Source organism: Pelecanus crispus, chromosome Z (assembly GCF_030463565.1).
Source record: "Pelecanus crispus isolate bPelCri1 chromosome Z, bPelCri1.pri, whole genome shotgun sequence".
In the NCBI taxonomy this organism is placed as follows: domain Eukaryota; kingdom Metazoa; phylum Chordata; class Aves; order Pelecaniformes; family Pelecanidae; genus Pelecanus; species Pelecanus crispus.
The window spans coordinates 53,686,508-53,701,754 of NC_134676.1; the positions used below are offsets into that span (position 1 = coordinate 53,686,508).

Genomic DNA, 15,247 nt, shown 5'->3' on the forward strand with positions numbered 1-15,247 from the left:
GCTATGTCCCTTTGACAGCAGCTGTGTTGAAGGCCACAGCGACGAGCACACACAGAGCAGGCATGCTAACTAGCAGTAACAAAACTGCTGTGGTAAATACCTGCAGCACCCAGAGGGCTGTGAATACCAAAACTGAGGAATGAGCTGGGACAATGCAAAGGATATAACAGAGCAACGGAGGGAAACTGAGTCAAGAAAAGTTCAGAATGACTGTCTGGAGACAACTCCCTGTCACATTGTTTATTAGGCTGAAGGAAATTCTAGCAACCCACAGTTTTTGAGTCATTGTAAAGCAGACAGACCCAAGAACTGGAATGAGAAGGGAGGCTCATATGCCCTGACACATCTTCTTCATTCTGCAGTCTTTTTGAACATCACACTTCCACCATAACCAAGAAGACAGCTGACCATGTAACGGTGCTCCAGGCTGCTCTTAAGAAACATCATGTGCACCCTTCTGGATGCCTCAAACACACCGGGACTGTCTTCATAGTCATACTGTAAAATTTCTTCTGGCTTCCAAAAACTTGGGCACAGAGATTTTACCACTCATTTCCTGTGCCTGGTAATCTGATTGCTGAGAATCAAGCCAGTCTTTTCCAAAGGGAATGAAATGTGAGTGAACTCAGTCAGCATTACTTGGCAGGGTACTTGTTAGGGTATCAGGGGCTCTGCCTGACCCATGGCTTCACCCGGCAGTCAAGGAGGCTCCTCTGACCCATGACAGCTTTTAGACACAGGAGGGGAAGCGCTTTCTTGAAACAGATATGTTTAGCTATCAAAAGAAGAGGAAACTGGAGAAAACTGGGGGTGGGGAAGAGAAAATGTGGACCTGGGACAAGCTGGCAGAGTGAAAACAATGTACTGCAGAGGAGAGGCAGTGCATAGGAGGCTCAGAGGCACAAGGAAGTAGCCTGAAAAAAAAGCTCACAGAGAAAGTGCAAACATTGCGTGGAACAGATTTGCAATGATGAGGTTTCCACAATTTGGCAGGACTTACCTACAGAGGAAGGTCTTGGAGAAGGGACTCTGGGATTAAGTGAATCTCTTCTCTCTCTAATATCAAATACTCCACATACACTAACTTCCAAGAGATAGCTACCTACCAGCACCTCACACCTGTTTAAAAGACGAGGGAACTGCAGGCTTTCAAAACCTTTCAGAGGACCTCTACCACCTGCCAGGTCTGACCTTCTGCCTCTGATAGGCCCAGAGCTGCACTACAAGCCTCCCACCCGCCACTTCCCACTTAGCTACATCATCTCTGCCCAGGCTTACATCTCTGCCAGGACGCCACGGCAGGTCCAACAGCTGATTATCCATCTTCCAAAAAAGAAATATGATTTGAATTCACATAGCTCTCTCTTCCAGGTAATGGGTCTTGCTAGGACCTCACCAAGTGAACTAAGACTCCATTACATTAAGAGATGTCTTTCTTTCCATTACAGTCCAGTCGCCTCATAATATTTCCTTTGTTCATGACCAAAGAGGGAGTTTTAGGATCTCACTGTATCTCTGTGACAAAAATGTGAGCATTCAGAGGAGGAGCCATGGGACTTACATGAACATCTTTGTGATGGCCAAAGTTACCAAAAAATACGGAGCAGGACCAGACCCTTTTTAGGTGAGGAAATGTGGAGCTGTAGATACACACACATGGATTTGGTCATAGAGAAGATGTCATTGTCTGGTTGAGAAGCTTTTAGTCACAGCAAAATCTAACTTACCTTTTAAAATTACTTCTGGCACTGAAGACCAGAGCTGCCAGCATTGTGACATGTCCTGCAGCACAGGCAAGTCTTTGGGCAACAACCATGCAAACTATACTAGTCCCCAGCCTTAGCCCAATGGCCTCCTTAAGCTCGCCCTATGGTCTCTGAGGAGATTTAGTGCTTTAAATAGGTTTCTAGGCTCATTCTCTCTCCCTCCCTCTGGAGACAGATCTACACTCCTAATTCAGCTGGTAGGCTAGGTGCCCTCCACTGAGTCATGACCGCCTGTTGTGTAAGACAATGGATTGTAAAGCAATGTAGATTTTATCAATAGAAACACTCTTTGGCAATCAGACTTCTGAGGATAAAATCATAGATTCAGCTGACAATGAGTGTGTCTTTGCTCATGGGATGCCAGCATCCAGAATTATTAACTGGTGTAAATACCCTACTATATCTTAATTACTTACGCATTTATTCATAGTCTTGGCTGCATTGGTTCTCGTAAGTACCATAACCATGCTACAAAGAGTTTAGCTAACTTACTCAAGGAAACTTTAAAGGAGTTTGGAAACAAATACCTCTTTTTTAAGTTTAGCTGTATCATTTCTCCACAAATGGATGGTATTATGCCTCCCATTTAAAAGGAAAAAAAAAAAGTTGTGAAAACATTAATGTTGCAAAATCAGGCACACAATATTGTGTGCTAACAAACTGGATGTGCCAGAATTAAAGTTGCCCATGCCGCCGTCTTTTGGCCCCTTTCTTGCATTACAAGATCACAAGCTGCTTTCCAGAGCAGCTCTACCTCACCGATTGCTCAAGGCAAATGTTGCTCGGTGGCAGACAGATTTAGCCCTAACCTAAATTCCACCTAGGGCTTCCCATTGGCTCGGCATGCCTGAAGGCCCAGAGCCTGCCAGTAGGAAACACTTGGCACAAAGACTTAGGTGGAATTCAGACCGGCTGAATCTGGAGCCTAATGAGCAGCTATTCCTTATTTTGTTTCTTCCTCATTGTGCAGAGTGTGGCCCCAGGCCTCAATTACTGCATGCTATTCAATCCCTGCTCAGAATGCAGCATTATTAATTTCCTCATGTTTCCTCATTACTGATTTCCTATGGCACTCCTCATCCCCACATCTCAGTGCCCTGCAAACACAATGTGCTTTGTGGCAGCCTGTGAAGTGAGCAGTGGATCTCCCGTTCAGCAGTGATTGTAGCTAAAATGTTCTGCTGGCGTGGGGCATCCGTGGCGAGGTGTTTCCCAGGGCGGTTAACATTTTGTGTCACCATCCATCCCTGTGCCCCTGGCCGGGCAGGGTCCTGGCTACATTGCTGTCCATGGCAAAGCTTCCCTGGAAGAAACGGAGCCACCAAAACTGGCCTTCAGCAATACCATCAGAGCACCATTATGTAGCATCTATGTCAAAAATCTGAGAGTAGTTGCCATATTGCTCTCATTAAGAGAGCAAGGGACTGTTATCATAGAGTAATGCACTCCTGCTGGTCCATTAATGTTGAAGTGGAGCTGGAGGCATTTATGGAAACAATGTGGAAGCCTGGTATTTATTCTTGGAGCAGGCAGCATTGATCCTTTCTCCCAGTGTTCTCCGACAATGTCTTTATTCCTGTTCAAACGAGGGGAATATTTATCTAATCATTTCCTCTGCTGGATGCTGGTGCAGGGAACAACAGATGTTCTTGACTTCAGCAAGGCAAATAGTTTAGAAAGACATCTTGGGTGAATCAGCTATCCAGGTCAGTTTATCCGCAACATTGCGTGGGAAGAACCATGGAAAGATGGCAGAGGTGTTGTTTACTGTCCTGTGATTACCTAGCTCATTAGTACAAATTTAATTTCATATACTTCTGGTTAAACTCAGGAGCACTTTACTGCTAAGCTCGCTCCTACTCTCCTCATGCAAATTCAAATGCATTACGTACTAGAAGCAGCTATCTCCTATTTTCTAGTTTTCTTCTATCTTGTACCCTAATGTATGTTTTGTTAGGAAGCACATTATCAGTTCAGATTACATTCCTGAGAAGCACCACTTTTACTCAAACAAAAGAAACTCAGAGCTTAACCAGGGAGAATGGGCTTGAAAAATCCACCAGCAGTGAAAGCCAGCTTCTCTTTGGTGGGTATTGAGACCTACGTCTGAATTTCTGCAGTATTAGAGCTTCCTTAGGAGCAAAATGTTGCTGGTTCTTATATGTGTAAAAGAAATACCAAGCAATGATGCAAGCATGTCATCCTCTCGAGTCTGCAGGCAGGTCTGCCAATGTCTCACTGCTGTCATCAGCTTCAGCAACCATGGCAAAACTGAAATGAGTGAGGGCAGTTATTTACATCGTGCCACTTCAGAATTATGCAGACAAGAGAGGAATAAATGGATTTTATATTGACACTGCTTGGGAATGTTCTGGGAAGCCAAATCTTTAGTAAGATGCTTCATTTTTATTAACAGATTCTTAGTTAAAGATTACTAATTAAAAGGTGAGGAAGAGCCTGAGAGGGGGAGGGCGGGGAAGATAGGTTTTTCTTCCACATAGGTTTTCCACAGAGATTGAGGGGGCTGGGAGATGGCCAAAGAGTAAAACACCTTCTTGCACTAGAAAAGAGATTGTTCCAGGGAGATAGAGGAGTTGGAAGTATCTTTTCCTTTCCAGAGGCAATTGGACAGCAGTGCCTTAAAAATTTCACACAGATAATGAGAGAATCTGGTCCCCAAAGAGGGTGCAGGAAGGTGAATTAATAGTAATCCCAGTACCTGGCTTCTTCTTCAGAGCCAGCTCCACAGAGCAACTTGGGCTTCTCACCCATACATCTCCCTGCATCTTACAGGATATAACAAATCTATCGCCCATCAATGGGGACCATCCTCTGGTTAGCTAACAGCTGGTAATTTTTCAACTTTTCTCTATTTCTCTGTGGCTCCTCCATTGGGTCTGGAAAAATACAATGAATCAGCCCCATGCACGCAAAAAGTCACAAACAAACAAACCAATAAACAAGAATTCATCCTCTTTGCTGTGTGCGAGTGTCCCCACATTACATGCAGGACTTTGAAAAGGATGCTTATTGTGGAGTTCTTGTTTGCACCAGTTCCACTGTGGGAGCCACTTATATAAGTCATTGTTAAAGTTTGGGGAACGTCTGAATTCAAAGATGGGGAAAACCCATTAAAACAATGACGGATGGGGCAAAGCCATTAAAGCAAAGATGCCTAAGCTTGACACAAAAGTATAAAGCTCTTTCTTTTCCATAAACAATTCAAGGTATTTTGCCCCTTAGAGAAACACAACCACCCATGGATTGCTTGAAAGTAGAAGAGCTGCTGCCTGCAAGAGAGGTCCTGGGTGGTGCTCAATTGTGTGAGGGTGCTGGCCACCTCTGCCAAGGGCTGGTGAGGCTGAGTGAATGGTACTTGACAGGATGATCAACACCTCTGGAAGGAAATAGATGCCTGCATCTCACAGGCAGTTATCCCCCTGGGGGAAATTCAGTACGAATCAACAACCTGAACTCTTGTTAAGAATTGGACCCCTGAGCTTAAGCCCTGCTTATTTACAGGCTCTCAAGGAAGAAACACTGGGCTGGTGTACTTTCACAGTACAGTGAAAGCCATCATCAGGGCTCTCCCCTGCATGCAGACCCCTTTCCTCTGGGGTGTGAAAGCATGCTGGCTGCCCAGCAGAAAAAACAGCTCATGGTCCAGAGACCTCCTGGCATCAGCACTGAAAACAACCTCAGAAACACCACTTCTTACAAGGGACAGAAAGACCAACAGCACAGACCTATAGCACCTCACTACAGCGTGTTTGACCTAAACTAGCCCAAGGCTCTTGGATGGTGGCAATACAAATCGCTGGGTCTTTCTGACCTCACTCATCTAGGAAAGTTAAAATAACTGTCAACAACATAGGGTCAGGCTTCCAAAAAGCAGGTGACAACAGATTTGACCACAGCTCTGCTGACATTCTCAGTATGTTTATGATCTTAAGTCTGCATGTGCCATCTCTGTATGCATGCACTTGCAACTGCTTGAAACCTGCCTGGAATTCCCCGCAATCTTCAGAAATATGCCCTTTGCACCGTACTAACCATCCACAAGTATAACTGCCAACTGGGGGGGGGGGGGTGTATTTCTGTTTAAAAAAAATAAAGTACCACCTGCAAGAAAAGGTAAATAAGACTTGAGCTCAGCTGCATTTTATGAAAAGTATACAGTACATGGTAGACAACAGATCCCCAAAAGGGAGGTCTCCCTGGGCAGAGCCCAGGAAGGCAGTTTGGTGGCTGTGGTGGGACAAGGATGAATCCTCAGCACTGTACCTCTGCAGAGCACGCCTTGCACAGCAGGCATATGTGAGACTTCTCCCACTTTCCCCACTTCTCGGCTGCAGTGCAGTTGAGGTCAGTTCATTTGGGTTGCATGGGACGTAAGAAACCCTCCAGTTGCCAAGTCTCCTTTCATGAACCTACCCACCTCTACCTGCTCTTCAGCAACCTTGTTAGGGTAAAACCTGACACGGCACCAAGGATTATGGAATGGCTCCTTTTGGTTTTAAGGATGCTATTAGATATAACCCAGCATCATGGGTTTCTTCCCAGTTCTCTTTCTGTTATCTTATGCCAGTGCTGGAGCAGGGGGCCTGGCAGCTCCTGGCCCTGTAGGCTATCTGCTGTGGCATGCGGTGAAGATAACAAAGCGCAATCCCAAAGATGCCAGGAAAGCATCTCGTTGCCTGATCCCGACGACGCCATGACACAATCTTTCCTTAAGTCTGCAGTCCCTGATTCCATCAGCTGCTGTCACAGACAACCAAATCAAAGGGGATAAGCTGCACACTGTGGTTCCTGAGAGGCAGTTCAATGAAAATTGAGTTCCAAACTTAGGCTTTAAAATAAACATATCAAGATAAACAGGTTGGTCTTTGTTTCAGGCACAATCAGCTCAACTGTTTTTTTCTTCTTGTTGATGTTCTTAATGTTTTTAATATGGGATGCCGTTTCCTGATGACCGTCTCTGCTCCAAAAACCTGTGCTCTTTCGTCACTTTGGCTTTTTCCTGTCTTCCGCGGTTTGTACTCCCCGGTGATCACTTTAGCACAAGCCACTAAGTCTTCCTCATGATCAGCCCTGTTAAGCAGTCATTTTACTCTGCCCTGCACTTGCAGTGAAGTACTGCTTGGTCTGGCCATTGGTAAGAGTTGTCAGCATCGGGTAATAATTCTTCTTTTCCCAAAATGGGTGAACAGCACCCGTGGCAAGGCTACAGCAACCCTGCCCTCATAACAAGATGTGGTAGATGTGGAAGAGACCTCCTTCTTCTACCCAGCGAGGGAGAGAAACACAGAGAGGCCACAGCAGCCCGGCATGGCGAGTGCTGCAGCAGGCTCCTTTCTGTCCAAGGACAGCATAATCTGGAAAAATGTCATTGCACATCCCAAGGCAAGAGGGACACACATTCTGTGCAATTTTCTATCTGAATTAAGCAATCCATAAAGTCAGCTTTGAACAGCACAGAAACATGCTGTGTTCTGAGTTAGTGGAAGGAAAGTTTTAGAGAAAATTGGGAAATTTGGAGAAAACTGAGACTTGGAGAAATGGTCAGCTGGCGAGAGAAGGCACATTTAAACAAATCCGTCTTAAGAAAACAACATTTAGGTTGTTACGCAGGCTGGGAAAGCATCAGTTGTGAGCAGTTGCAAATTTAATGCATTTAATTTCCACACTTGGGACCATTAAATCACATTCCCTTTCATTTAAGGGAGGAAAAGAAAACCTTTTGCCTTGTGCTTAATTAGTGAAAAAGAATGTGTTGACTTTTATGCGGGATGTTCAAAAGCAGGTGGCATTGAACTTACCGATGCCTGCAAACATTCACTTTTTTAAGCACCCTTGCCGACGTTTACACAATTCAAAATCAAGACCCAGATGTAAGTGGGCCACAACTTTTTGACATGAACTTACACGTACCTCACATGTGTCCATCTGAATTACCCAGAAACATTGTGACCAAGGCTGTTTTAATGAAATATTGTGAAAGCAACCTGTATTATTTGAGCCCCTGTTATTCAAGCCTTCTCCTCCTGGAACGGTAGAAGTTCTGCCATTTATTTCAAAGAGGTCAGATCACTTATCTGCTTTTGAAGCTTTCTCGTTCTCCTGTCTCTAATAAGGGATGTCATTTTAATCTTGATGTTGGCCTTGAGTGATTCTGAGCTTGAAATTTGGACCTGGAAAATACGGCATTGCTTAGGAGATCCATAAATTAACATTAACACCAACAGGAGACAAAAGAAAAACAACTGATGGGGAAAAACTGCCCAAAGACCTGCAAGTTTCCCCATCAGGCAGGGGCTTCCTCCCAGGACTAAGCTAGAAGGGAGGTTTAGGCCTAAAGCCGCTGCTGTTGGGTTTGGATGCTGGTTTCTAAAGTGGTTGTCAAAGAGACTGAGCGCCTAAGCCCTGGATAAAAAAAATAACAGCTGGGAACTGGCAGCAACCTTGCGAGCACGACCGCCGGAGGAAGAGGCTGGCACACTGCAGACCACCAGCCCTGCACCTCCGAGCAGGGAAGGTGCCTCCTTCTGCCTGCACAGTAAGTCTTTGGGCATCCTCCCGGTATTTCGCCAGCCTTCATCTCTCCATGCTGATCCTTTTTGTACCAGCGGTTCCCGGCACATCTTCCACCAAGACGTGGACTTTGTGCAGGGAAAAAAAAAAAAGAACCAAACATTTTCTAGTGCCAAAGTTATTAATAATTAACATTTGTAACACAAAACTGGTAAAACCAGTTTGCTAAAATAAAGCCGGGCATTTTATTATTATTATTTTAGGATTTAATTTAGTCATCGTAAGTCACTTGGGCTCATGTTTGCAAATTACGCAGGGCCGGGAATTCACCCCGCCGGCCCGACCAGTTCTGGAGAGCGGCCGGCGGCGCCGCGGGGCAGCCGGCGGAGGGGCGGCCGCGGCGGGGCGGGGAGGGGGCGGCCGGGGGGGCCGGAGCGGCGGCCCGCCGGGTCCCCGCGCCGCCGTGGGACGGCGCCGGCTCGCCATTGCCCTCTGGAGGAGCCGGGCCGCCGCGCCCCCGCTGCCGCCCGCCGGCCAGCCGGGGCCCGTCCTGGAGGTTTCTGTGGGGTCTTGCTCGGTTTGGGGCTTGGCTTTTAATTTTCTTTAATTTCTCTTTTTTTTTTTTTTCTTCCGCCGGAGGATTTCCAGAGTGCTGCGCAGCCCCGCTCCCCGCCGCCGCCGCCCGCCCCGTCCCGCGGGGGGCCCGGCCGCTCGCCCCGCTCCCCAGACGGGCGGGCGAGGAAGGGCGGTTGGCCGCACGCGGTCCGTTACCGGCAGACACCAGGGCGCGCGAGGGGGCCCGCCGCCGGGGCGCACTTCGGCGAAAAGGAAAAAAGGAGGATTTTAAAAAAGGAAAAAAGGATCAGCGAAACAAACAAACAAAAAAAGAATTAAAAAGAAAAAAAATAAAGGGAAAAAACGGAAGGGAGGAGGAGAGGGAAAAGGGAAAAGGGAAAAGAGACGAGAAGGGGAAGAAGGGCAGACGAAGGCGAGGGAAGGGAAGGGAAGGGAAGGGGGCGGCACGGCCGTGCCGGCGGCCGTTTCCTCTCGGCTGCCCGCGGGGGCGGGGCCGCGCCGCCGCTGCCGGACCCCACACACGCGCGCGGGCTCCGCACGCGATCGCGCTTCCCAAGCGAGCGGGCGCGCCCGGCGGGACACGCGGCGCGGGGCGGGCGACGACACGCGGGGCGGGACACGCGGGGCCGCGGCGCCGTCCCCTCCCCCGCCGCCGCCGCCGCCGCCGCCGAAGGTGCGCGAGACCCCGCGGCGCGCGGGCATCCCCGACCCCCTCCCCCCGCCCCCCCCTTCACACACACGCACGCACCCGCGCCCTGGCGTCAGCGCCCCGCCTGCGTCACGCGGCGCGCGCGGCCGCAAGAGGCTCGCGGGCGGCGGGCGGGGCGGGGCGGGGCGCGGGGCGGGGCGGGAGCCCCCCCCTTCGCCCCCCCGCCCCCCGCCCCCCGCGCGCGCTCCGCCCCCTCTCCCCACGTGTCAGTTTGTTTTCGCCGTCGCCCCGGCGACGGTGGGCGGGGCGGGCGCGAGGTGAGGTTATAAGAAGGGCGGCGGCGGCGGGCGGTCGGCAGTGCTGAGCGGGGTGCGGCGGCGGCGGCGGGCGGCGGCGGCACAGGCGGCACAGGCACAGGCAGAGCGCGGCCCGGCCCGGCCCCTCCCTCCCCACTGGCACCACCGCGCCCCGACCGTCCCGCCCGGCTCCCCCATGGCCGCGGCTCCCTGGGAAGCACTTCGCGCCGCCGCCCTGCCGGTGCCCGAGCCCCGTTGCCGGGCGGCGGCCGCCTCCCCGCGGCGCCGCTAGCGCCCCGCGTCCCGCTCGTCCGCATCTCCGGTAGAGCACCGAGGAAGGGCGCTCCCGCGGCACCCCCCCGGCGGCGCTGGGCCGGCTCTCCGCGGCTGGACGGCGCGTCCGTGCCACCCCCCCTCCCTCTCCTCCTCGGCGGCGCTCGGGACGACGACGGCGGCGGCGGCAGCTCGGCGTGACGCCCCGGCGCGGATGCGGTGGGTGCCGGGCGCGGCCCCCGGCCCGGGCCTGCCCTCGCCGCCGCCGCCTGACGCCGCTGTGCTCTCCCCACCCGCAGGCAGCCCCCCGGCGAGTGCGAGATGGCGCTCAGCGGCACGCTCCTCCCCTCCATCGCCACCTTCGCGGCGGGCGCCGCGGGCCGCGAGAAAGCGGCGCGGCCCGCGGGCCCCGGCAACGTGAGTATCGGCGCCGCGGCGGCGCGGGACGGGGCGGGGGCGGCGGCGGCGGCGGCGGGGGCCGGCCGGGGCGGGCGCGGCGCGGCGGCGGGCCCGGGGCTGAGCCGTGCCCGTCTCCCCGCAGCGGTGGCGGGAGGAGCTGTCGCAGCTGAAGCGGCCGGCGCTGGCGGCGCGGCCCGTGGAGGCGCCGCCGTCGGAGCTGGAGGCCGCCGCCGCCCTGGGGCCCCGCCGCGACGCTGAGGAGTTCAACGAGCTGCTGGACTTCGACTTCATCCTTTCCAACTCCCTCATGCACCAGGAGCCCGCCGCCGCCGCTGTGGTGGTGGCCCCCGCCGCCGCCCCGGCCCCCACCGCCAGCCCCTGCCCCGCCGGGCCCTTCGCCTACCCACTGCCTCGGCCCGAGCCCGCCGGCCTCCTCTACGGCGGCGGCGGCAGCCGCGACGGGGCCCCCGCTGCCGGCCCCGCCGCACCCTTCAACCTGGCCGACATCACCGACGTGTCCCCCTCGGGAGGCTTCGTGGCAGAGCTCATGCGGCCCGACCTGGACCCGGTGTACCTGCCGGCGCCGGCGGCACTGCCGCCCCTGGGCAGCCTGCAGGGCAAGTTCGTGGTGAAGGCCGTGGGCGAGTACAGCCACCCGGGGCTCAGCCCCAAGAGCGGTCCCCCGGCTGCCGCCCCGCCGCCTGGCACCGAGGGCCCGGGGGCCCCCTACAGCCCCCTGCCGCGGATGTGCCCCAAAATCAAGCAGGAGGCTGCCCCGCCGTGCACCTTGGCCCCGCCGCCGCCGCCGCCTCCTGGGAGTGGCCCCCGAGGAGCCCCCCAGCATGACTTCTCCCTGGGCCACCCGTTGCCCGCCCGGACTACGCCTTCGCTGGGGCCGGAGGAAATGCTGAGCGGCAGAGACTGTCTCCCCGCCGCCCCAGGGCTGAGCCACCCACCGCTGCCACTGCCCCCGGGGTACCCCCCGGCACCCGGTTACCCCACCTTCCTGCCTGAGCAGCTGCCGCCTGGCACGCTCCAGTACCAAGGTGAGTCCCCGTGCTTTGGCCGCAGGCACGCTGGGGCGCCTGCTTTGACGCAGGCTGTGGTGGTGCTCACTCCTCCCTGTCCACCTCTAGAGCTGATGCCACCAGGGAGCTGCCTGCCTGAGGAGACCAAGCCAAAGAGGGGGCGCCGGTCATGGCCTCGGAAAAGGACGGCCACACACACCTGCGACTATGCGGGCTGCGGCAAAACCTACACCAAGAGCTCTCATCTGAAGGCGCATCTGAGAACCCACACAGGTTAGTCCCAGTGCAGGGTCAGTGGGATGCACTGGCCTGAGGGGCATGGGGTGAGCCCCTTGGACAGTGAAAAGTGGGGAGCACAGGTGGAGGGCTAAAAGTAGCAAGTCATAACCCTTCTCTGCTGGGTTTCTGGGCTTTTTTTCCTCCCCCTGTGGCTACGTGAAGTCCTGTGTAGTCTTCGCTTATTGGCTCCGGACTTTGCTTAATGGTTCAGAATGACTCAGATGTGGGAGCGGGTGGGTTTCTTGCCAAGGCAAAGTTTGTTGCTCCTCTCTTGCTATGTGGCTAGCTAATTAGCAGGTAGTTGGAAGTCAGCTGGGATTTGTTACTCTAGATGGTGTTGGCCTGCTTCTGACAAAGGAGCAGACCTCTAAGATACTGCTTTCTTTGCTCATGGTTAAATGCTTCACACACGCACCCCGCTTGGCTTGGCTTGCTGCAGTGCCAGAGATTGTGCCCCTCTGCAAGCTGCTGTTCCCCTTCTGGGAAAACTGTGATGGGCCCCTTGTGAGTGGGGCTTTCAGCGCTCCACAGCACTGACGTGGTGCCTCGCCTATGCATGGGAGCACATCTTCCGCTGCACTAGCCACCAAAGAGGCAGAGTTTAATGGTTGATTGGCTGCTGCTAGAATTAGGATAAAATCTGCCAAAGTGTGTAACTGAGCCCGAGTTCAAACTTCAAGCTTGCAGCCGATGTGGTGTTGCCGTAACTAAGCTTGTGAAAGCAGGTACATCGTGCGTGGTTTCGCCAGTGCGGGCATTCTGTAACAGTGATTAAATAACCTGGGAATTTGCATAATTTAAATCCCTGGATTGTGAACTTGATTCAAAACTTTGTCCTGAAGAGGAGGTGGGAAAGGGAGAAACTACGGGTAGTGCAGTAGTTAACGCTACATCTTCAGCTAATGCCCGTGGAGGCGGGGGGGAAAGTTGGTCAAGTGAACAGTACTTCCCGTCTGCCCTGAGCCGGTCAGCACTGTCTCCAGTATGCGTAGGACTGAGGTTTGTAATTGTCATGAAAACTCATCTTGCCATCAATAGTGGTTTTGTTGTAGTGAAGACAGTAAGATTTGAGTTCTTAATCAGGCTGAGCTAATGAAAACAATTTCCAGCTGTTTTTTAATTCTTGAGACCTACAATTATCTAAATACATTGTTTGCTGAGCTATTTCTGGTTGCTGTTTTATCATATAACATTAGCTGGCAAAAATACACTCTTATTATCTGAAGTTGTATGCTCTGAAGCCTTGTGTGCAAGACAAGCAGTGGAAATGAGCATTTTAGTGAAGACGCCAACATTTTATAGTACCTGTACATCTTGAAAAGACAGTTTTACTCTGTTAGTCTTCGTAGTTTGCTTGCAACTGCTTCAAGAAGCTTGTTGCAGTTTCTTTGACATTGCCCTTTTTCTTAACCCAGGACAATGTGTGTTACTGCTTCTTGAAAGAAAGGTGTTAGAAGTGGTAGCCACGAAAAAAACCTCACTGACACGTTTTGTTTTTTGTTTTTAAAGGTGAGAAACCTTATCACTGTGACTGGGAAGGCTGCGGATGGAAGTTCGCCCGATCTGATGAACTTACTCGTCACTACAGAAAACACACAGGCCACCGCCCTTTCCAGTGCCAGCGGTGTGACAGAGCATTTTCCAGGTCGGACCACCTCGCCTTACACATGAAGAGGCACTTTTAATTGGAAGCAGTGGATCTTTCCACAACTGCCGCAGAGATTCAGTATTTACAGCACAAGGACTGTCTTCCACAAGATGGGGAGAACAGAGTTTAAGCACTACAGATAATCAAGGTGAAGTTTTCCAAAGAGTGGAAAAGAGGGATAACTGCATACAGACATTGCAACTTTTTTTTTATATCTATACATTTAAAAGAAAAAGAGAACCAAAAACATTGGGGTCAATGACTGGATCTTCTATCATTCCATTTGTAAATCCAACTTGAATTATTTCCGGACTACAGAATGCCAAGGAGTGACTGGAAGTCATGGATATCAGGGTTAAACAGACTGTGTAGTTCGGAGGGTGGGGATATTACACAGGGAAATTGCATTCCCTTAATTTTCTTTCAATGCAATATTAGATGTAAATGTCATCTTGTACTTTCCTTTTTTTTTCCTTCTAAAAGCCATTACGATGTTAAAAGAGGAGGAAAAATTCAGGTACAGAATTATATTTTAAAAGCCTATTTCATGGTGCTTAGTGACTGTTGGTTCTAGAGGTACCAAAAACAGGAAGCCAAAGTTCTCAAACTGCTGCATATCCGACAAGGAAATATTTTTGTCTTCCGATCACCGATTATGACCTAAATCAGGTAAATAAACCTGGTTTATCTTTTTTTAAAGAAAATAACTTTATGCAGACAGTCTGTAATGCACTGTGGTTTCGATGTGCAATAGTTTGTACAATGGTTTATTCCCAAATATGCCTTAAGCAGAACAAATGTTTTCTATATAGTTCTTTACATAATAAATATGTAATATAAATTTAAGCAAACTTCTATTTTGTATATTTGTAAACTACGAAGCAAAAATGAACATTTTGTTGGAATTTGTATTTTGCATATTCAAGTGGAAAATAAGTTTTAAATAAACCTATAATATTTTATCTGAATGGCTGCCCTAATTTTGTTCTGTGCATGGATATGTCCAAAGAAAGTTTATTAAGTATTTGTTAGTGGTTGAGTTTCCTAAGGCCAGGGTGGGTGGCAGTGAAGGTTTGGAGTCTCAAGACTCTGAAAGATAGGGTTGTATAAGTGCAGTGTTGGTGTAACACATCTTTTTAGGGGAAAAAAGTATACTGAAAATTTTTGCTCTGAATATCGAATTGCCACTTACCTCACCTGCATGATGAAACTGTGATTTACCATTGTTAAGGTAATTTGTTAAAGGAAATAGATCTGTTGTGCACATTAGACTGTGCATATTCAAAGATAACATTCTAGAAATCTTTTTCTGTAGTGGTCTTTGCAGCATGAAAAATTTCTAGCTTCATTTTCTTGGGCTTCTCAGATAAGCTGGTGTAACCACTTTTATGTGAATGAAGGAAAATCAACTGAGTAATGTCGCAAAGAATAAGCTAGACTCAAGGAATAAAGAGCATGCGTATAAAACACCTTTTAACAATAAACTACATGCAGTTTCTTCTGAAGCCTGCTCTGTCCTGGGAATTCAGTAGTTTGGCAGTATCTGAAGAGCCAAAATTCCTGTAGGAATCCTGGTATGCATATATAACTTAGGAAGGCTAACCATGCAGAGGCTACAAACCGTATAGCTGTACGTTCAAGGTGCGTTGCTGTAAGGTCCCCAGTGCACCTTCAGTTGCACTCACTCTGCTGCAGTTAAATGCAGTGAACCTGCTGTGTGCCTCAGGTTGTTACCATTTTTGTTGTTAGTTGTCTTTAGGGACCTCATTGCTCTTGTTCTTTACAAATGTGTAGCAGTAAGA

The 15,247-nt window shown here is 50.6% G+C and overlaps 1 protein-coding gene across 1 annotated transcript; it reads left to right on the top strand.

Annotated features, from left to right (window-relative positions):
• The first annotated feature begins 10,305 nt into the window (after positions 1-10,305).
• Positions 10,306-14,365, top strand: KLF4 (KLF transcription factor 4). The gene is given in 5 exon segments (XM_075726293.1): positions 10,306-10,383; positions 10,386-10,508; positions 10,633-11,536; positions 11,627-11,791; positions 13,307-14,365. Coding segments are annotated over 5 exon segments (1,446 nt in total). The 3' UTR covers positions 13,483-14,365.
• The last annotated feature ends 882 nt before the right edge of the window (positions 14,366-15,247 follow it).